The following is a 24,242-nucleotide window of genomic DNA, read 5'->3' on the forward strand; positions in this document are numbered from 1 at the left end:
TTTAGCGGTGGCCTTTTCGTGAAGCAGGACGAGGAGAATGGCATGGCCATGTTCTGTGCAGTGTGAACAAGGCAAACAGGCCGTTTTTGATTTACTTATTTATTTGATTTACTCCCTGCAGACATGGTTACGGCTGCTCAGATACGCAGTGTAAACTATATGTAACACAGATGCAACATTTCAACAGCCTTCTTTCTCTTTTGCCACATCTGTGACCCATCTCCAATAAACCATGAATAATACCCATCAGGCTCATCGAAGGTCTGAAAGCTCCCTGTGCAACTAACTTTATTAGCCACTTAAGTTGTGTCAAAGTGCTGTCACATCAACATAAATACATACGTTTCTCTGTTAAACAGCAAACATTCACACAGAGTCTGAGGTCACAGCTAAAGGAGAATCTTTGGATGTGTGTGTGTGTGTGTGTGCAGACTGTCTAATTTCTCCCCTACTCCAAAACGCAACCACAAGCCAAATGACTCCGTCTGCAGTTTGTATTGGAATCAATTCGCTAGTTTGTGGACACGCGCTGCTGTGGTTAAGGGGTTAACAAAACCTTGAATGAAAACACCTCCCTAAAACTCCTTCCCCCACCAAACTCTCCCTCCCCTCGCCTCGCCTCTCCTTTCTCCTCCTGCAAGAAGAACCATCTCGAGTTAACCACAAATTCAGAACATGCCTTGCAGAGGTGGACATGCAGCACCCCCAATACCCAAGCCCTCCCTGACCCCCCTAGCCACCCCCCCCACTCCCCAAAAAACACCTCTTCCTCAAAAAACTCACCCCACCACCTCCAGCCACCCCCCACAGCCTACAACAGGACGGTAGAATGTGAGCGACCAAAGTACAGTACAACACTTTAGAGACTTCCAAGAGGAAACAACAGAGCCAAAAACAGAGAGAGAGAGAGAGAGAGAGAGAGATTTGGCAGGGACAGTGTGTGCCACGGAGGATCAGTGAAATAACAGCAGGTTTGCTGTTCAGGAGCACTAGTCAGGGCTGATAAAAGAGAGGTGCTTTTAGGAAGCGGAGGGCAGAAATTCACATGGCTTTCTCACGCCTCTCATTCGCTCTGTGCACTGAAACAGAGCTGCATCTCGGAATCCAACCCTGCTCCAGGATGGATGCCGAAAACCAATCCAACTGCAATTTAAACTCTCAATTTCCTCTTTAGTTTAAGAGCATTTGAGAGCAGCACTTATAGTTGGGCTGCATGCGATATAGCATTTCTCAACACACCAGCCTTTTTTTTGTTTGTTGTGCGTGTGTGTGTTTTTTTTTTGTTGCATGATTTCACCTGTAAACTCAATAAAAATATATCAGTTATTGTCATTAAGAAATGTCATAATGTTGAGGAAATCAATTTTTAAAATATGAAATAATATTTCCGAATCAATATTAATTTCTGTCACTTTAGTAACCGTACATAATTATTATTACTTTTTTTTTAAAAAGGCAGCATCGTCATACAAAGCATTTTTCAAAACCCGCCATGCGCAACAAGTCTGTACAAAGTAGTGAAACCGCATCTAGCTGTGGTGATAACCTTTGTAAATGTATACAGGCTTGGTGTAGTGCTTAAGCAGCTTCGTTGGGGATAAGACAAAGCCTGAATGGTAGCTGAGTTAGCTAATTTGCAAGAGCTGCGTTCACTGTATCGTTTTTGAGGCGTTGGGGGGGGGGGGGGGATGGGGGGGGCTGGAGTCGAACATTCTGCAGTTGTCCAAACACTTTGCTGGTTTGATCATGCACAATGGTTAAACTATTACTTCACAACATGCTGTGAAAAAATTCCTTGCGTGTTTTGTCCATGACAGCAAAAACAGAACAAGAGATTTGCGATGACACAAGAAGGAGAATTAAATGCTTTTCACACTGAACCTCCATTACAGTCATAGTGTCTGTTCAGAGAGAGAGAGAGAGAGAGAGAGAGAGAGAGAGAGAGAGAGAGAGAGATTTGTTTACTCAATAGGGCGCTTCACTGCAGAATGGCTCATTTGGCTTTATGGCACATTGCTTCAGTATAAAGCCGTTTTTTCACTGGAGGTGTGTTGAAACACACAGAGGTACAACTCTCACAACACAAACAGGCAACAGAGGGCGCCTGTACACAGCAGGATCTCTGGAGCGGTGCAGCTCACAGAAAGAGGACCACACACTCACACACACACACACTGTACACTATAAGGCATTAACTCAATGAAATTCACAAATAAACCCAGTGGAGGATTCTGGGGTCAGAGTCGCATTTATCTACGGTGTCAGCAGTCACACTCTGCCAAATCGCCAGAGAGGGACAAAAACGTTCAAAAGGTATTATATATACCACACACAAAAAATAACCTCAGTACATCAACAGGGGAACTGACACCATCAGCTGTGTGTAAATAGACTGCACATTGACTTGTCACCTTGTCGGCCTGCAGTAAACAGCGACAGCCCGGGTCGGCCTGCGAAAGCTGAGAGGGGGCCGGCTTGAGGCTTCGTCCGCCCTCTGTTCTGTCGTTTGTTTATGCGTTCGTTTGCTGTCTGATGCAAAGAACGTCAAAAAAAAATAGTCAGTTGAGCTGGGAGCAAGAACTGCCCTTCGCTTCACTGAGCCACCTTATCACAACACACAAACTAATAGGAGCCTCCTGCAATTGTTTGAAACGCAGCCTGCTTCGGAGTTTCCCTTTGAGAACGAAGAACTTCTCTCTCTCTCTCTCTCTCTCTCTCTCCATCTTGTTTTGTTTCTGTAGGAGAGTAGCATTGAAGGAGACGAAGGAAGGTCCGGCTCCTTTCAGCACGTCTCCGTGGCAACACAAACAGACCTTTCCTCCCGGTGAGAGCACAGGAAGTTGGGAGAGAATGGCTCAGAGTGCTGGGAAAGTGGGAAAGACCCCTAATGTAGACGCGCCAGGCCTTAGGAACACAAACAAGCTCCGAGAGAGCATTACGTGACAGGAATGCATGCATGAGGCTGTAAAACAGTATATATTGTTAAGTAGATAGTGAATGTGATTATTGTACAGTCATACTTCAGGATATGATGTGTATAAGTGATAGAAATATGATATTTATGGGTAGTACATAAAAAATTTTTGGTTAGATTTTCGAATTTTGCAAAATAAGTGCTTAGTTGTGATTATTAAATATAAACTTATTCGTATGTGTGTGTTGATGTTTGTGAGCTGCTAGGTATCTTGACATCAAAACCCACCCAATGTTTTATGAGCCTGGATCGGGGTACGTGTTTTCACACACACATATCCTCCTCACACAACATGCCATGCACAACGCACTCAATGCTGCATATATAAAGATATTAAATATACACTTGCACATTATGCATACATATGACACTACTTTTATTTAGATAAATGTGAAGGAAAATACACTGCAATGGAACACAAGTTCTTTTAGATCAAAGTGAACAAGACAAACAAGAACTAATACTGCATGAAAATTAAGTCCGTATTTCTGTGTGTGCTTTGTGTCCTGGATGTGAAAAGCTGGTTATTTTAGTTTAGTTTAGGTGGAGTGTTAGCATGCTCCTCCCTGCCACACTCCTGCTCTTACTTCGAGCAGTGGGACTCAATAGGCAGGTCATCCAGGATAACCCCCATATCCTGAATGTGCACATAAAGCGCCCCGTGTTACTGAACTCGGAAACAGAGGCCGAGGCCGTCTTCACAGTGTCAGACTACACAGAGTTGGCTAACGTCTCTGTTTTAGCAGAGCTGTCTGCCATACACAACTTTGAAATTTAGGATCACATTTAATCCAGTTAAAAGCACAACAAAGTATAGAAAGCTCTTGCACTCTAACACCATATTTGATCAAGTACTATTTTAAATACATGCTTTAAAAATCCATATCTAAACATCATAATTAAAGTACAAGCACCCATAATTACCAACTGCAACTATGTGCAACATCTACAATCGTTGATGTTACATAAATCCACAATCGTTCATAACCTTATAAATGATAATTAAATATTTATGAAAACCAATACCACCCCAAATATCCCTTCTTCTCTTTTCTGCTAGCAGGCTAAATGTTAGCATGTGCTCCTGAAGCTGGCATTGCTTGAGGAACTCATTAGTCCTGGCCTGAAGAGGAATGGCTCCATTTGACAGGGTTTAGTGACCAGGTCAGCAGAGGCTCTTTTGTCTTGACTACAGGCCCCTAAGTGTACAGGCGCTGGCAGATTCATGGGCTCCCTGAACGCCCGGGACGAGACGTCTTCTAAATAACTAGATGATATGCCAGAGAGAGAGAGAGTGAGAGAGAGAGAGAAAGAGAGAGAGAACAGGAGAGGGAGAACTCTATGTCCATGAATATCTCCTTTATTATTGCTATTGACCCATGTGCCGTAAAACACAGAGGAGCCTGGTGAGCGGCGGCATTCTTTAACTCTCTGGACGCTCTTGGAAAGCAGAAACACTCACGCTCTCCTTCTCTTTCACACTGACACTCTATGCTCCATTGCCACTCTTTTCTCTCTCGCTTTCTCTCTCCTTCTTTCCTCTGCGTTTTTGTATTGGTGACTTTTCCCCCTCTCGTATTTTTCTTTCCTCCACCGTTTCTCTCTCGCCCTCTCCACACCGTCACATTCTCATGGTTGCTGCTGGCTTTTAAGTGTACTTTAGGAGCTAATATCTAGCTCCCTCAATGGCGTTCTGAACCGTCTGTGGCTCTCCCCCTGCGCTCTGTATTTAACAGTGTGAGTGTGAGTGTAGGTGTGTGTGTGTGTGTGTGTCTAAGTAATAGAGGTCTGATAAATGCTTTATTATCACGACCTCTGTGTGTGTGGATATCACATTAGAGCCATCATTCATCTTACATTTCTATTCAGTCAATATTGCTTTAGGGCCTGATCCATTTCGTTAAGCAGCCGAGACTCTCAAGCGAGCCGGAGAAGATCGTTGCCCGACCTGGGCATGCAAAAAATGGCAGAGCGGTGGGCTGCGTTATTGTTTCTTTTCGCACAGCAGATACACTGACTCAGGACACTCATGCACACAGGTCGAGAAGGTCTGTACGGTTGTGCGTGACTTTGCCAGCAAGCTTGGAGCTGTGTGTGACAGTAAGCCGCAGGGCAGCGCCATTGTCCAGGAGAGGGACACTTTGATGAATGGCCAGTTTATGGTGCTGTCAAGCCCTGTGCGTCTGTGGGGAAATTGCTGAGACCCAGCTGATTGCCCAGCCTGTGGCCTTGCTGATGATCAATCAAACTGATTGGGTGTGGCAAATATGGTTACCAATAGAAGGGCGAAAAATAGATTATAGCACAGCATGGGGGTCTGAGTGAGAGGAAGGGTGAGGGTCAAAAAAATAAAACATGAACGCATGAAAGAGGTCAGGATGTGGCACCAGAAGAGACAAATATTTCTCTTTCATCCTTTCTCTTACACACATGGAAAAAAAACAGACACACATGCACAACATTTGAGGTGACGGATAAGTCAAGAGTAGCTGCACTCAACACAATCCTCAATACGGGAAATAAATAGCTCTAACTATCGTTCTCTAAAACTATTTTTTTATACAAAAGACTCAGTACAGGCTTGAATTTATGTGTGAAATTCTCTGTCTTTGCATGTGTGTGTGTGTGTGTGTGTGCCTGTTTGCACCTGCTTTTTGATCAGTGCTCTTGACACAGAGGTCATCTTTAATACGCTTTGATCTGGCGTCCAGCAGTGCGCACGCTACCGAGCACATCTTGTTTTGGAACGGCCGACATGGTGTGTGCACCATCAAATTGTCCTTTAATGGCCTGAGTCACTTCATCTCATTATCTCTCCCTCGCTCCCTCACCTTAGGGAAAGAGAGAGGAACTAGTAGAGAGGGTGAGAGACAAGAGGGAAGGAGAGCAAGTCACTTCTAAGGAGTAACATCAGGAGAAACAGCGTAGTTATGGTACGTAATAATTATAATTAAAAAAAAAGACATCTGCCTTACCAAAGTAAGAAACAAGATTTTAAGGGAAAAAATATATATGCAATTTAAAAATTAGACCTCAGAACCATGTAGCTCTCTCTCTCTCACTCTCTCTCTCTCTTTCTCTCGCTCTGTGAAGTTGAGGGCAGAGATGTATAATTTCTCCAAACACAAGAGATGGAATCAAAATCGAGCTCCTTCTTTTCTCCTCCTGTCTCCGCTGTCAATCATGACCCGGCGAGCGGCAGGCATAAGTGGCGAGCTGGCGAGGCCATGCGGCGCATCCCCTGGAGTTTTATATATTCCAGGAAAAGACGCAGGCGCTCTAGATCCCTCATTAACAACGATCCACCCCGACACCCGTGGGCAGGTGCAACTGTAATTAACTACTGTTTGACTATCAAAAAAAAAAAAAAAAAAAAAAAAAAAAAAAAAGAGCGGCTGATTAAATGCACTAAATGCAGAGGAGCACTTTCGCCCCTTTTCCCCGCTGTAATTTCCAGAGCCTCGGCACGCACGCTGGGACCCTTTCAACTCAGCCGTGGCCTCCGACGAGAGCTAAGAGCCTGTTGCCAGCAGTAATCAAAACTCAGACCCGCAGAAAAAAAAGCTTCTGGGGTCCTCGGCTCAAGCAGAGCACCTTCCATTAAAAACGTGTTACTTTATGAAATCCGGTGGCCGGCAAAGCGGCGGGGGAAAAAAAGCGCCTTCTTGAGGCAATTGAATGGCATCTCTTTAGTGATTAGAACTCCAATAATGGGCACCCCTGCTATTACGGGCTAAGTCCATTTTATTGCTAATTCATTTATGTGCTGGTTCAGAAATACTTGACACAAATCTCCTGCTAAGAAGTCATGTTTGTCAAAGTATTGCCATTATGGGCAAGATCTTAAATCACATCCACAACGATGACAAAAAAGGAAACCGGTGGTAAAGTCACCGTTTGAGGCAAATAATTACAAGCAAGCATTATTGTGATTGAAGCTAAAAATTTACCAACTAATCATCTTTCCATTTATTTATTTATTTATTTATTTATTTATTTATTTATGGCACATTTTCCATTATGGTGTAAAGGTATAACCAGAAATAAGAATAAACCTAATACCTCTGCAAAATGTGCCTTACTGTAAAACATACATTTATGGATTATAGACAAAATCTGGATCAGGATTTAATAAAAGTACCCCACAATAAAGAATTCGGTGATTCAAATTGATATTAAAAAATAAAACGATCATTCATTTGCTTTGGTATGTGCAGAGGAAACTTCCTGAACCGTTTCAATCAAAATAAATGGCTGTGCTCTTCGTCGTTGCCTTGCTCTGTATTGTGAATTATTGCACGCCGCTCTGTGTGATTCTTTGCCTAATGTTCTGCATCACATCCTGATAGCTTATTTTATATGATAATGCCCTGTTTAAGCTGTGCACCTTCTCTACGTCGTGCCTGCGTCTCTCACAAAAGCTTCTTTTTCATGTATCTGATTCGAGTGTGTAATGAGATATAATGTAAGAATACAAACAAACACGTTCATGTCAATTTTCTGCATATTTAAACTAGATGAGTTTCCTCTGTGTGTCTAAAGCCTCCTGTGCTGAATTATTTACTTCTGTGTTATTAAACTCTTTTGATACCTTCCAAAGAGATGTAATTGTGGCAATGTGTGATGTTTTATTTTTTTATTTTATCCACACAGAGCTTGAATTATTATCAGAAAGGAAAAATATCTAGTGTCTCTATAAGGTTCTGTGATTTTATCTCTCATTGTATCGTAAGATGTTTTACAGTAATGCTTTGTTCCAAAATCTCTCACAATTCCAGCTGTCTAACGAGTGCAGGATATATCAATGAGTAATTCATCATCATGGATACCTGATCGTCTTTCCGAACGTTAATGAAGGCTCTGTAAACTCTCAGAAATACCTTTCATACTTGCTGGTTTTTGTATCTTTATTATGTATATTTTTGCAGGAAACCACACCACATGCACTTTCCTTGGTTAAAAAAAAAAATACATATCTAAAGGCAGAGAAACACGTCCCCATGACTGTAGCACCTCAGTGACAAAGAAAAGCTCAGTTTGGTTCCTTTATTTCTGAGTGCATGGGTTCCAAAAAAGCAAAAAGAGAACTGAATTGGTCTGGAGTGGTGAGCTTTTTCCAAAAGTGCCTTAGCGAGGACTCTCAGTTCTTGACCCTCATTTCTGGCATGTACAGCCATTTATTTATTTTGTCATATTTCATAAAAGAGGCTATTAATAAGTGCATATGCTGAATTAATACAAGTGACATACACAAATGAAAAGAAATGAATGCAAGCCTACACTAGATGCGAGTCGGCTCGAAACGGCTGCTCGTCACCGGCCTGGTTTTTAAACCTCGAACACAGACCATGGTCTCACGTGTGTGTTAATGTGCTAGAGGATGTGTGTAATTGGCGCAGATAAGAGGCGTCTAAACAGGATTTTGCTCATGCTTTCATGCTTTTCATTGGTTCTGGATACATGGGACCTAAATGGAGCTGTTTTGCAGAATAAAAGGATTATTAAGGATGAGTCATTAGCATTGTGTGGGACACGGGCGAGGGCTCCTCAGCACCTCTCCCTCTGGCCCCCCTGCTTCTCCTAATCATTGTTTCTCAATCAGATAATTTGTGTGTCGAACACTCTTCTCGGCGAGCAGCCGTTAATTAACACGACACCCTCTGCCCCGTGTCTCTTTAATGGCTTAATTAGGGGTGACAGGCTAACGACCCTGTTTACTCAATTGCCTTTCCTCTCTAATTATCCTAATGACTCGCGGATATTCAGATCGTCCTCTTGCCTCTGCTCGCGTGCATTAGCATATTAAATGAAGCCCTCGGCTTCGTGACACGCTGAGGATCGGGCTTGTGATTGAAGCTGTGGCGAAGTCACAAGGTCACGGCGTCACACACCGAATCTGTAACTGATCCTGATTATTAGGCCCTAATTAAGAAATGAAGAGCAACAGTTCATTAGCATAAGTAAATGGTTTTGTCCCTAGGGTAAAGTAACACAGGGCTTTGATGGGATTAATTAGATAAACACAAGCTCTTCAGCAAACAATCAATACCCAAATTATTCAGGGTAATGGTTGCATTTCTTGAAAAACCTTTGACTGTGAGAGGATTAGCAATGCTGTTTGTTAGCAGGGTGATATACAGTAGGCTCTCTTACTTCATTCTCTCTCTCTCTCTCTCTCTCTCTCTCTCTGCAAGCCGTCTTTGCGAGATTCTTTTCGAGATTGTCCTGTTCCCTGTGTGCATTAATTAATGATAAATCTCTAAAGCCCCAGAGCTTGATTGATGGTAGGAAAATGGATGTTCCAAGCACCTATTGTTTCAGGGTCTCAGGATTAGGTGGAGTTATTTAACAGTTCATTTGAGCGGGTGAGGTCAGTGTGTGTGTGTGTGTGTGTGAGAGTGTGTACCGGCTCGGTGGTGCCAGGCTCAACCAGAAAGCTCGCAGTGGGGTAATGCTCCATAATGAAGATTAAACCCTCCAAGCCCAAACGCCGCTCGGCAAGTGGAGGGGGGTGAATCCAGGTTTTATTAACTTGTCTGATGCAGGAGGCAATTTGCGAAAGCTTAGCACGACTCAGACTTTAGCCTGCTTATTTACTAATTCCATACACACCTCTTTTGTTTGTATGCATTTCATTTATTTTTAACCTCACATCCGGAAAAGGGGCTGCCTTTGAAATTCTTTGAAGAATCATTAGAGTAATCTTGTGAATTATTGTATGAAAGGAACCAGATTATCAACACTAAGAAATATTAAGAAATATTTTAAAAGGAAATTATTTTAAAACAGAAATACTTTAAAATGCTAACGAGACACATGACAATTGTATTAAACTTTAACACTCTTGATTATTTAAAAATGTAATGAATAATTATTGATTAAAAAGTCACAATAAAAGTACAAATGAATATTTGTGCCACATTTCTAAGAATTTTACATTTTTATGCATAATCAATAATGATTTCATTTTTAGATGTTTTCTATAATATATAAAGGTTTAATTGCAGCCTTTTAATGTGTGTGTGTGTGTGTGTGTGTGTTGCAGCTAGGCACATTTAAAGCAGAGAAGCTGCAAAGTATCCAGGAGTATGTCTGCGAGTGACCCATGAATTATTTCAACTACTACAGAATTCATCCCATGTGTGCCACAGATGGAGGCATACTACAATACACACACACACACACACACATCTGGACCTCACACTGATATCGGATGCAAAAGGGATTTTATCTTTTCATAGTGATAATGTGTGTGTAGTCCTGAACACGCACACACACACACACACACATACCACACCCACACACACAAGATTTAATACAGAATATTTAGTATAAATATCTAATCTACATTCATAGATAAATTCAATGTTGTTTCAGCGATAGGTTATAAAATAGTTTGTAAAAATATATGTTTTTTTTTGGTTGCTTGTGCACCAGCAACTAGCAGGATGATTTATGTGCTCATACACATAGTGCAGATATACAAGTTTGAATTGTTCCTCTGTAAACAAGCGTGTCTCAGTGGGCACGATTAGCAATCTCTGGAGTGCAAGCGGAGGTCAGCCATCTTAGAAACGAGAGCTCCGGCGTCGGCCACATGATCCACTAAACAAGCGCAGCCGAGGCTCTTTTCTGAGAGGCGCAGGTTTAGGTGACAGGCACCACAATGGGATGAGAAATGTGCCGTTTGTAAACTTCAGTTCAGGTTGTTTGGAACAAGGCTGTGCAGGAAAGCACAGGTGGGCACGGTAGTTTTATAAAAGGGAGGGGGGGGGGGTTAGGGGCCGGAAGAAAGGAAGGCACAATGCTGGTGTTAGGAGTGACACGGATAAATGCACTTCTCTAATAATATACATGTATACGGCATTTTTAAATTCAAATCTTCCACATCTGAAGTGTATTGTAGTGTGGACAAGAACTGACACATTTCCCCTGTGTACCTCAAACAAACTGATAATGGAAGTGTAAACGCAGCTGCTTGGAGCAGGTAATAAATATCTGCAAATCTGCAAAACATATCGTTTTGTAAAAGCCTAATGAATTCGTCTATCAAAGGCTCTAAACTACTGTACAGCTCTACCTTTACATGGGGACAATAGTGTAGTTTTCAGTTATCAGTTTATTTGTATTTGAGTCTGTGAAAGTTCGAAGAACCAGAATCAACTGCATTGCTCCAGTCTACAAAAGCTGGATAAAACGGAGAGATTATACTTTTTTTCTGCAGGTATTCTCAAATCTGATTGGTCAGAAAGCGTTGATTCATTTCCTATAACAGCAGCTCTGTCAGTAATGCGCGCTATAATTCAAATCTCAGGTTTAAATGAACATCCTTTTTCTAAACATGTCTATAAGAACAGCTCTCATATAAGACTAATCACTTTTAAGACCTTTATTAAAACAGTTTTCATTAAGGGAGAATCTTTTTGTAATTGTTTGTAAATGGTGACAAATTGCATTGTATAAGCTGAGACTTTGGGACTTCTCGTTATTTATGAAAGGTGTTAACAGCAACAGACTTTGTCTCAGGCCATATCACAGCACCACGGTGTTGATTAATTTCTTGAACCAGCATGCACTGTTGTGCTTTATTACTTACTTATTGTTCTTAAGCTTTCATTCAATTAAGTAAAAAAAATAATAATTCTGACCGTTCCTGGTTTTTACACAGATTTAAACAGTTGAACATCTTTGATATAAATGAGGGTTTCTACATGTGAAGTGAGTGCTTCAATTTGTGCAGAGGTTAACAGTGCTGAAAGCACATTCCAGCTGCATTCAAAGATGAACAAACAGCGAATCACAGTTGTTTTCTTATCTGATCTGAGTCGAAATATTCATTCGTTTTGGGGGTGGCAGTGGGGGAATTGGGGGTGAGAATGTGCAAGCAGACATGTCAGAGAGACGGAGGAGTGTGAGGGGGTTGTGTTCACATGACCTCTGCATGGTTGGGCATGGCCTGGTCAGACAGCCACTGACTGGCAGAGCCTCTCTCATGGGCATTCAGACATTCCTAACCCTCAGCACTCCTCACTCTTCACTCTTCCATTCTGCTCTTTTGTCTCGTCCTTCGTTAAGCTAATGTTTCTGTGATGGTGATTACTTTCCTTTCTCGTGTCTTGTATCTGCTATGATAAGATGTCTCGCGAATCAAATACATCTGTGGTACACAAAGCGGAAGATGTCGGTGTAGGGATCATTTACAAAGGTTTATTTTACTTTCTCTAAAGTGAACAAAAATATTTGACTGACTGAAAAATGCTCCCCCTTGTGCTGTGCACATACAAATGCACAAATACACATTTACTGAGATCTAATACACCGCAATGGGGCCTGAGGACATGGCTTTGAATCTTTTGACAGAAATCACAATTCATTCTCCAGGAAGAAGAAAAAATCTTTGACTTTGTAGCCCACCAGTGTCATGAACATACACCCAACTACACTAACACCTAAACTAACTTCTTTAGAACTATTCTGTCGCTATGGCAACGGCTTTATTATAGGAGTAGTGCGAGAGGGGGATTCATTCATTCACACGACAGAATTAATGAACTCCCACTCATGATGAACTCTCTCACAGAGACACAGAAACAGTGCGAGAGAGAGAGAGAAGAAGACATACCAATCTCAGTCACATTCTGCCCTCATTGTTCAAAAGCTGTGTGCGGTGGGGTGGCATTCAGAGAAAGATTGTGAAAGAAAGGGCGAGAGTGTGAGAGCAGTGCGGGAAAGCTAATATTTTGCCCTTTCAGCAGTCTTCCATTTCCCTTCTCGCCTCTTCCTCTCATCCCTCTCTCTCTCTTTCTCTCTCTCTCCATCTTTCCTCATCTCACTCTCCCACTTGAATTCCAGTGCAGCAGTGGGGTGTGTGCAGCCATACACATGCCACAATGGACAACTCCATATTCAACCTCTCTCTCTCTCTCTCTCTCTCTCTCTCTCACACACACACACACACACTCACACTCTTACACACTGGCCTTCCCATACACACATACTGTACTCAAGCATCTGGAACTGGGAATGCTAAGAAGATCATGCATAATGACAGTATTCTGTCCAGTGAGGGACAGTTCCCACAGACAGGGCAGAAAGGCATGTTTGTTTTCAGCTCTTGTCAAAAAAGAAAAAAAAAAAAAAAGACATACACTAAGATGCGACATGTCTTCGCAAGAACCCGTATGAAATGTTACGGAAAGAACCGGTTTGAAAAGTAAAGGGAAGTGTTCTGAGGCAGGATCATAATGAAGCTTTTTAGGGGGGGTTTTATGCGCTTTCTCCCTCATTAACAATTTGTTAATTAATTTGTTATTACACTCATTAAAAAATTAGATCTTTAATTCTTCATTATGAAGTAAAACATATATAAAATTTTTAGTCTGCAGCACATAGGTTGTGTGTATTTATTATATATGCTCATTGCTTGGAGTATAGTTTTAAAGCCCTTTACAGTGCGCTGTATGCCTGTTAGAGCGTCATTTCAGAACAACAGAATTGAAAAGCATATAGGGAAATAAAATGGGATGTGTAATGTGACCTTGTATAATGTGGACTTTTTTTTCCTATGTAAATATTATAAAAATTCAAATAGTAGTTGGATCATAAAATACAGTCTGATAGCCCTATTGTGTGTGTGTGTGTGTGTGTATCCATGATGTTCATCATTCAAGAGTGTCTTATTCAACAGTCACAGACTCAGTGACTGAGTGCTCCCTGAAGTAAGCAGACAGAGTGTGTGTATATATACAACGTACTTGAGCGAGCTCTGGAGGAAAAAGCAGATTGTGACTAGAGTGTAACTGAGCCAGGAGAAGAAAGAAAGGATATTATCATTAAGTCATCTCCTAGTCCTACTAAAAAAAACCCACAAATATTATTTCTACAGAGGCCTCCTCCCCTCTTGGTGACAGAAAAAGCCCACGACATCCAATTGCTGAGTGTTTTTTGACAGTCTGCTGCTGAAGCACATAAGAAGGCTTTCCGTTTTAATTGAACAGGCATGTTGTTCAGTGGAGTCACATTCCTAAACGACAAAAAAAGAAAAAAAAAAAACCTCGACTGACAGTTAAAATGAGGGGGTTTTGAAAAAAAAAAAGCTAAATTAAGAGAAACTAATTTACTTTGGAATCTTGTCAGTTCTTTTCAGAATTTGTTTTACTTGTTCCTTCAAGACATGTTCATTAATTATTACCACTTCCTGGTCATTTGTTATTGGTCAGACAATGAGCAGAAAGTTCAGGAAGAAATGGTTTTCCCAAGACCGTCCTCTTTCTTCCCACCTTGCTTGCTGTGTGTGTGTGTGTGTTGGGTGGTCAGAACCCTGAGCCCCCTGCATTCTTTAGACCATGCTGCTGCCCCTGGGGCAGCCTGGCCTGGCGTATAATTGCCCTCCGCTACAGATAGTTACCAGCCTTCCCCCTGTCCCTCTCCTCCTCTTCTTTCCCCTGTTTATTCTCCTCTGATTTCAGTCTCCTCTGGGTCATCATTCATCAACGGGGCCCCCCTGGGCCCTGGGGACCGGACTGGGAGGCCCCTGTTTCTATCCCTTCCATAACCAGAGGCCATTTCTGATGGCCCTGCATTATGAGTGGGTGAAAACCAAGAGGGGGAAAAAATGGCATGCGATGGTGTGGGGGGATTGCACGCTAGCGATTATTGTATCCAGATAATCATTTCAAACAAATTATCATAATTATCAATCAATCATCACATTTGGAGCGAGCTGCCCGCAGGTCAGGAAAGCGCTCCTCCTGACCTGTAATGCGTTTCTGGGGCATAATAAGCCCATCATAAATTTGACGGATCATTTGAGATGGAATCTTTACAGGAGGGAAATTTTCCTGGCTTGATAAAGCAAACGTTAAAGGTCTTTTCACCCCCTAGTGACTCTCTTTACTAACAGTGTTGACCCGAGTCCAGCCTGTCTAACCACTCCCACTATCCTCTGCTCCTTTGTTTCTCATCGGAGGAATAGAAAGTGTTAAAGAGATGACCTGACCCTGTACAAACCAACTTAACAAAAGGAGGCTGGCTTAACATGAAAGGCAATCTTCATCACATGCTCTCAAATCCAGGAATGTCAAAGAATGCGTATTATTTGACAATAGCTTTTTTTTTTTTTTTTGCAAATACAATCACTACGAGATAAGAGAGCAGTGGTAATTTTTCTAACCTAAAGAAAAGGACTCATGGCAGTAAAGGGCCAGAAAGACATTAACGTGATCTCTGGGTGCTTGTCAAAAGAGTCATTAATCTCTTTCCCATTAAAGCATCACAGGCCTGCTTTAGGCCCTTCGCATTTATAAAGCAGTCTAAATGGAGTAAATGTTTTAATTTCGAGTCGGGCCAGATGCAGGACAATGCTGTGGGGGATCTGCCCAGGCTTCTTTTTGGATCAGTTCTGAATGCAATTACAACCCATTGATTTTCTATAATGAATTTATGTCTCTCAGTCTTATCGCTGCTGGATCACTGTGAGCTTACATGTTTGTAAGACACAGACACACAGAAAAATACCCACACATACAGATGCACACACACACACACTCTCTTTGAACAAAGTGCGAGCAGTCAGATTACATCTGGCGGCTTCGGGGAAAGCTGAAATATTAGTGTGAGAGAGTGGAAAGGGGGTGCATGAATACCCAGGCGATCACGGGCAATAAGGCAGATCCTATCTCCCACCGCTGTCGATAGGCATCTCCAGCCGCGAGTCTGGAAACTGTTTGTGTTTGGCGAGGGAGGATAAATAAATGAAAGAAGAGCTGAGCCTCTATCCCCTCATCCTTCTCACCTTCCCTTTCTCCCTGTATCTATCCCATCCTGTGGGATTGAGGCTAAGAAGGCTTTTCAACTCGGGAAATAAAACCTCCTCTTTGGCTTGTTGTCTTTAGGAGGGTCAGGAGCGTATTATTGAAAGAGAAAATAGAGATGATGATATTATAGATATTGTGGCATGGATGTTTTTATTGCAGGAGTGTTCTGGCTCGACAAACATGCACGAATACATGTATTTATGAACGAATCCCAAGTTATTATTATAGCCTTTTAAGAAAGACAGATTACACAACAATGTATAAATAAATGTTTTAATTCAAGTGACTGTCAGTGAGTCACTATTATTATTATTAATTTTGGATGTTAAAGAGGAAAAAGTCACATGCTAGACGACACATGCCACAACACAAGTTGACACAATGGCCAATTAAACAGTCGTGGATCCTTTACATCATTATTGATGATGATGTAATGATAATTTCTGATAGAATAAAAGCCTCAAAGAGAGAGATATTTTAAAAGGTTACAATACGTCCCCATGTTTTCTGAAAGCCTAAAGCCTGGTGAGAGCCGTCGCAGTCATTAAATAAAGCTGCACACTTCAGCTGCCTCTTAGGCGGTCTTCACATGAGACGCGTGCTGATTCTCCGAGCAGGTGTCTTGCCATTGTTCTTTCATGCTCCATTGGTTTTACACTTGAACTCCTTTCTTCTCCCCCTGACCACCTCCTCGACCTTCTCACACAGGCCATAAAAGAAACGAAGCTTGCCACCACTACAATAAATTTATCACCTCTTAAACCTAACCCTGAGCCTTTAGTGGAACACGTCTTGGAATCAGTATGTAAAGAGAGATTCTCTGATATCTGTGAAGTAAAAGCTCTCTATCGATTGATTTTAACAAAACACTGTGAGGGATTCTTTTATGCATTCTGGCAGACGTTTAGACAGAAATTAAGACTGTGCTCACAGGATTTCTCTTTTTTCGTTTACTTTCTTTTTCATTTTATTAGTTATGAGGGCAAATAAGAGTCCCGTGTTTGTGAAACTTTTGCATCTAATCTGTGTGTGTGTGATGATGTGTAATTTTCTTTTGTTCAGGTTTTTGTAGTATTAAAAGCACATACACATACAATGAGGCCTACCTTTTTAATGCAGCTATCCTGCGACGACACTTCGTGATCATTCAGCATTTGCTGTAGGGGAAAAGAAAAGAGTATTAAACCTCAGCTCAGTTTAAAATCACATGCATAATACTAAACAAACAGAAGGACAGGACGTGGGTATTAATATTATATTAATATTAATGCACAAATGTCTTTTCCAATAGGCGTATAGTGGGGGCTGAAACCTGACGAGCAGAAAGCATAAAGCGGCCACTGAGTGATGAGACAGGAGTCCATCGTTTGACCCCTGCACCCCCCCAGTGACGGGCGCACGCACACTGAAGCCCCCTCTTTGTGTGCTGAAATGAAAGGCTCATAGATTTGACATTAGCTCACGGTAGCAGGAAATTTTGCTCGGCGCAGACAGTCGGAGGAGGAGATGTGGTATTAGGGGCCTTCAGGAATATTTATCTAAAGAGGCGCGTGCCAGAATACAGCCAGTGTCTTTTAGAGCCACGGCTCTGATGAGAGCCCAGTCTGTTCCAGGTTTCAGGAGATAATGGGAGCTCGTGTGAGTTCACCACTCTCTGTGTGCCGTTCATTCATTCGTGGGCAGGGGAGGAGAGGAAGAGGGCTGCGCTCTGGGATTATTGGGCTGTGTTACAGGAGTACGCTGATCTCCACCATCCGAAAGCCACCTCCTTTTCCTGTCTCATCTTCTGAATGGAAGGTGTGTGAGGGTGAGGAAGGGCTCCGTGACCAAACATGTGGCTCTGTATTGAACTTGACATGGGAGCATTTTATAGTGCTCTCTCTCACACAAAAAGCAATTCTGCTGGACATAGGAGCTTTCTGCTACACTGAGAGATTTTTATCTCTGTGTTTTGAGAGTGTAGGATCTGAAGATACACATATGTTATTTGAAAAGACCTTTTTTTAGTTCCATTTGGGACATGCTAGTGAAGAAAGTCTTAATGGTGGCACCTATATCCTTCACATAACATCTGCTGTTTATTATTTATCATTATTATTGGAGTTTTGGGCTTCTTATTTCATCTCACTAAATGAAATGCATTTTGAACCTACTGTCATGATAGTGTGTCAGAATTTTGGTAGGTCCTCTTAATTATTGGATGTATCAGGTGCTAGGGTGTTGGTGTGTGTGCGTGTGTGTGCATGTCTTATAAGAAGCACTGCATTTTTGTGGGCACTAACCGTTATATAAACTCTTTTCTTTTTTGTGTCTTTCACACAAAGAATATGTTGCATATTAAAAGACGTGACTGTCAAGCTGCTTCAACCGCACATCAGCAAAACTGTGTCGGTTCTTTCAATTCATCTGAATGCATTCTGGCAGAGTGCTGAAATGCAATTCAAATCGGGAAGGATGCCCTAAAAGTGAGCGTGCAAGCCATTTGGGTAATAAAAATGTGCAAAGGGATGTGGGGATGAAAAAAGGGCATTTAAACCCAGTGAAAAATGAAGGAAAACAAACAAACAAACAAACAAACAAACAAAAAAGCATGCTCCAAGCAACCCTTTATCAGTGTTTGATTGGCAGCACTGCACACTGCCCAAAAGCTGTGGTTCCCTAAATGAGCCTGTCACTGTATCCAAGCCAACCAAGTGGAAGCAATTACATCACAAATACTCAAACAAGTCTACTTAAACTACTTACATACATAATTCAATCCTGTAGCCATGTCAGAACCACACCAGACCAAAACGCTGCTACGGTGCCGGTGCATTCGAATGACACATTTTAAACAAGCGTGGTGTTGAATCCAAAGCGAGTAACTACAATTGCAGCTACTCTTTTTTTTTTTTTTTTTAAGGCTAGTCTTTGCTTCATCTCTACACCACAGCACATGTGCAAGCGATTCTGGCGGTGTACACTCAGAGACCCACACGCCAGAACACACACTTAGTCACGCAGATACACAAAGACACATGCTTACTGCATGTTTATAAATGTGTGTAGTGTAATTACACTGCAGTCTGAGGCAGAGAGAGAGAGAGAGAGAGAGAGAAAGCGCATGTGTAATGTGTTCACCCTGGGAAAATAATCACTGCTATTAATATTAATTATATTATAAAAATATATATCAGGTGCAGAAGAAACCACACAATGCTTTATTGATGCATTCAGACTGAAATCATTTCCACCTTCAATATATGACACTGTTCCTTGTCGTTAAATGCATTAAATAAATGCATGAATTATTTTGCAAAATGACATGAAATTTAAAATAATTGAAAGAAAATTATACTTTGAATATATTTTGAACACTTAGAAAATAGGCACTATTTGAGAGAGAGGGAGAGAGAGAGAGAGAGAGAGAGAGAAAGAGAGAGAGAGAGAGAGAGTGTGTGTGTGTATGTGTGTGTGTGTGAATACTTGGCCAACACCCAGCTGGTTAAATGACTTACCATCAGAGAGCGATGGCCATATGTGTGGGTGCATGTCAAGTAAATAAATAATGTATTAATTAGATGGTTGGAAAGTATGATTCGCCACAAGCGTTGGTATGATTTATGGCATGTCAGAATCATTTCAAAGTGACTCTTCTGACTCTTTTTTTTTTTTTTGTGACTTTTTGTGACGGGACAATTTCGCCATTGACACTCCGGTGGGAATTGCGATGTTTTTTCTAAACAGACGTAACATGCACAATTGGACCTCTAAGAAGCGCCTCGCTACGTTTGCTTACACAAGCTTGTCAGGGCTTCTTATGTAAATGAAAAAGCCGTGAAGCTCTGTGATTAGCGTGTCATGCTGACAGTGCTTGAGAGTGTCCGAAAACAGAGGCACTATGGTGGAGGATTTCAAAAATAAATACGGGGGGAATGATTCAGCCCAAATGGCTGAATTTAATTAGCACCAATGTATGTGTATGTAAGAAGAAAAGAGGACAGAGAGAGAGAGAGAGAGAGAGAGAGAGAGAGAGAAAGTATATCCATGTGATCACCCTTGGAAAAAAAAATCACTGTTATTAACATTATATGCACACCTTTATAAGCACACCTTCATTTCCTTTTCATACTGACACACAGTGAAGACCAACAGACAAAAGAAAACAACCTCACCCCTCAAACACACACACACACACACACACACAAACCAGCAAAGCTTTTCCAACCCAGCCATCCAGCTGTCTTAATAGACACACAACGGGCAAAGAAAACACCCCTTCATTTTACATAATAGTGTTTCTTCAACTTTTCCTTCTTTAACCGAACACAAGTGATGGAGTGAGTGCTGAGGAAAAGACAGCCTCAATCAAGCCAATGACAGCGCCGCCTCGTCACTGGCTTAATTTTATCCTAATTGCAATTAGTGGGGAACTGTGAACGGGCCTGGCATAGAGCTTTAAAAGCTGGACACCGTAGGTAAGGAGTAAAGCGAGCACATTTTAAGGGCTTTTGCAGTGGGGAAATTTCAGTGCTCATTGCCAAAAACAATTCTCCTCAAGTCTGGATAATATGAGGCAATATAGCAGCGCGGCCAATAGATGGTTATGGATGTCAAAAGCCACAAGTTTCCAAAAAGAAACACCAGAAAACAAACCTCAATGCCTTTTGAACTGGCTGAGTGGCATCTCTTTGGCTCAAACAACCACACAAAGAAAGCCACAAATTGAAAGTTTTGCTTCGCAGTTATTGAGAATATTCTCTTGTCTTGGCTGAGCGTACGGCTTTTAGATATGTGGACACAGGCGCATTATTGATCTCCTGACATACAGATTAGTGAGGAGGAAACTGTCGCCCAGTCCGAGGTGGACAAAAATAAACATAATGAGAGAATCTGAAGTGTGTCCAGAAACCAGCGTCCGAGCATTTTTTTTCTCATGGTTCCATGTAAACCATGTTTCTCACGGTTGTAAATGTATAAATAGCAAGATACACACCGAGGTGAAAGCTGTGCTGCTAAATGAACAACGAACACACGTGGCTCATTCATACTGTTCACATGTCGTTCCTAGACTAAGGCGTCGTTAACGTGGGTATGACCGTGCTTGAATTGTGTTTTCATAGAGCACCATGTGAGACTGTACCACAGCTGGACGTTTACATCTAAAGTCATTTGTCTTCAAAATGGGGCAAAAAAAAAAAAGTTATTCTGAGATTTTACCACAAGATACCAACAGGGATGCAGGAGAACTGTTCTTACTGTTAACAACATTTCAACAAAGAGGCTACACATAAAAAGTCAGAGTGAGAACAGAAAAAGAGTTCAGTGGTAAATACCAGGAAACTAGCGACAATCTGATATATTCGTGATGACTTTAATAAGTTGAGGACTTGCAGCTTTTTAGGGCCAAGGCAAACATCAAGGGAGTACTGATAGTGAACACTCCACCGTGGGCAATTAAATATAATCGCTCCCAGCTTAGCATTGTTTGATTCCCTATTATATTCTTATCAACATCTCCTGTCCTGTCAGGAAGTGTGAGAAAGACGTGGCGGGCGGCGAAACGGATGGCTAAAGGAATGCTGAATTCCTATTGTACGAACACAAAGGAGAGAGGAGCGACGGCTACGGCAAGCAAGTTTGTTTAACACTTATCACCACAAGTTAAGCTAACAGCGGCCCATGCTTTCGGTCAGGATGAGGTGGGTGTGTGAGAGCAAAACAGATTTGATAGACAAACACCTCAGGTATTACTTCAAGGTCAAGGCAGATTTCTAGAAATTGTGCCGCAGTTTGCAGAATAAAATAGTTAGAAATAGATCGTGATACTGACCTACAAAACAAAAATTTCACAAAAAAGTCACAATAATGTAACGATTTTAAAATCTAATTAAGTGAAATGCTAAAAGGCATCCTGTCTGTAGATGCTAACTCAGCAGGTCTACCTACACAGCAGGACTTCACTTTAAGAACCTCTGGCTAAAAGAAATCAACATTGCTGTTTATAATAATGAGCTGCCACAAATTTATTAAGAGCCATATCCTTATGCATGGTGTGATCATCCATCATCTTTAGTTCACTGTGGCCTTTTAGGACTCCAGACATCATATTGGCAGAGCAATACAGATAAATCAAGGTGCGGAGTGTGTTTATTGATAAATCGTTTGGGAGGATGATCTGTAATAATCATACAGGAAGGCCAGACAATACAGCACATACTGCCAGTGCTGACTCTGTGCTATTATATAAAGTCAAATGAATGGCATTTAAAGTGGTATATGACATTATTTAAAATAATATATTTAATTCGTTAGATTTAATTAAACTCTGTGTGTAACAGCTGCAAGCTTTCTTAAAACTTGACAAGCAGTAAAAAAAAAAAATGGCTGGTGAAGCCATTGTTATAACATAAACGCTAACAGGAACGTTTCACAAACATTCTGAAATATAATTAAACTAAAAAAACGTACATGTCATTCTTTAATGAATAAGTAATTGTTTATGCAGGCAGATGGTGTATATTCTGTGGTATAAGAGAAATAAAACACTTTGGGATGTTGAAGTAACTGCGTGATTCATTCCTTAATAATAAACATCAATAGGATCGTCAAACTGTCTGATTTACTAACAGCACCTGCAGCAACAACTCTAAAGAATCGCCAGAAAGCACACCCTAGATCATTTATATTAGGTAGCCTGGGATTTTCATTATCTGAATACTTTTTTATTAATACACTCTCCTGAACTATGATTGACTGTTTGAAACCCAATACTGCTTTATCAATATCTGCTTTTCTGCGGCACGTTCGCTGCGAGCCCTGCAATGTTTCAAACCGAGGATGAAAGTGCTCTGATGTCTACAGAAGATCAATAGAAGCTTTTAATTCAGGCCAGGATCTCCCTTTTATGCAAATGCAAACAGAAGCATATATGTGAGATGAGATTATTGGACATTCAGAGAGTGTAAGCTGCAAGGAAAAAAAAGAAAAGACAACAACAACAACAACAAAAAACACTCAAATATCAGAATGTAATAATTGGCCTTTATACTCATATTCATGCTCATTGAATCCTTTATTTATTTACAGTTTTTCATTTATTCCCATGGTCCCTTCTCGTAATTAGTTTGTTTATGCAGAACGTTGAACCACCTGTTATGTGGAGGCATGCTCCACTGAATTTTGAGCAGACTTCAGTCTCTTCACTCAAGAAAGTCTTGACATATTAAAGGAACATCGGGAGGGAGGAAATGGTTAGGAGGAGTTACTCCGGCATCCGGACTGCGGCTTTGCAAATATCGACGCTGAGAGCAAATTTGAGACAAATATTAAAGTGAAAAGTCTCTTCTGAAGTGCTCTAAGTGTGCATATATACCTTTCTCTCTCTCTCTCTCTCACACATACACACACATAAATGTCTATATATAGGTGATTTCTTTGAGTTTAAGGCAGAGGTCAGTCCCTGATGAGATTTTTTTTCCTCCCCAAAATAAATTAATACGTCATCTGATGGTGAGAGAACCGTTTTTTTCCTGTGCATGATTCAAACAAACCCAGCTGCATGGTAGAAGGTCTGTCAATTGTAAACGTAAAGCTCTGTTTTATTTGGGGTGATTGTATAATGACAAAAAAATTTGGGCAAGTCAAATGTGTTTGTCGCCAAGACAGACTCCATATAAGAAAGAAAATGAAGGTGCAGGAGATCTTTAAATCTGTCTCATTGGATGGAAAAGAATAATCGTAGCAATTATTGCAGCCAAGCAAAACACAGAGTTCACAGAGCTCATGAGCCAGCCTTTTGTATCTGAACACACACACACACACACACACAGACAGACGCACATGCACGCACTCAAATATTTCTCTTCAGCACTCTTCAGGACTCTCCTTCATTAAAGCCATACATTTGGAGGGTTTAATTCCATGCAACTGCTGGTGGGTCATATACTACAACATTCAAATGAAAGCCAACTATTTCCAGAGAGACATTTCAACTTTTTACAACTATTTAAAGATATCTGACATAAATATTGCAATAACATCAGCTATGGGCTAAGCCTCATGATGTAAACGATCATGGCGGATATTAGGCTCTGAAAAAGGTCAGATGTATCCGAGTTGGAGCTTGGTTTACCTATAAAATAACATGTGAAAAATAACATAATAAGATGTTTCAGTGACTGTAAGCTTTCGTTTACAGCAACTGGCCTCTAAGCATAATTACATGAATGATTCTTCGCTGAACAGAGAGTGATAATTTGTTGGCGTGAATTTAAGCTTGCGCTTAAATTCTGAGCCCGGATCTTCAAAGCTTTCTATTTCTAGTGATTTACACTGCACAGAAATTTTTGCGAAGTGGTATGTGGTTTCTTCAGCTGAATGAAATAATGGCAAAGATGTGCTGAGGAAGGATTTATCACTTTCTTCATTTGTCTCAGAACTGTGTGAGTGTGTGTGTGTGCTCGTGTGAGGGT

General features: G+C 41.2%; 1 protein-coding gene across 5 annotated transcripts in view; it reads right to left on the reverse strand.

Moving 5' to 3' along the window:
* The window catches only part of prdm16 (PR domain containing 16), a 157,940-nt gene that overhangs the window by 60,623 nt on the left and 73,075 nt on the right, over nt 1-24,242 (reverse strand). For all 5 annotated transcript variants that reach the window (XM_058389634.1, XM_058389631.1, XM_058389630.1 and 2 more), the window contains exon 3: nt 16,896-16,946. In XM_058389634.1, coding sequence (XP_058245617.1) covers nt 16,896-16,946 — 51 coding nt within the window. The remainder of the gene's footprint in view (nt 1-16,895; nt 16,947-24,242) is intronic.

Source organism: Hemibagrus wyckioides, linkage group LG05, assembly GCF_019097595.1.
Source record: "Hemibagrus wyckioides isolate EC202008001 linkage group LG05, SWU_Hwy_1.0, whole genome shotgun sequence".
In the NCBI taxonomy this organism is placed as follows: domain Eukaryota; kingdom Metazoa; phylum Chordata; class Actinopteri; order Siluriformes; family Bagridae; genus Hemibagrus; species Hemibagrus wyckioides.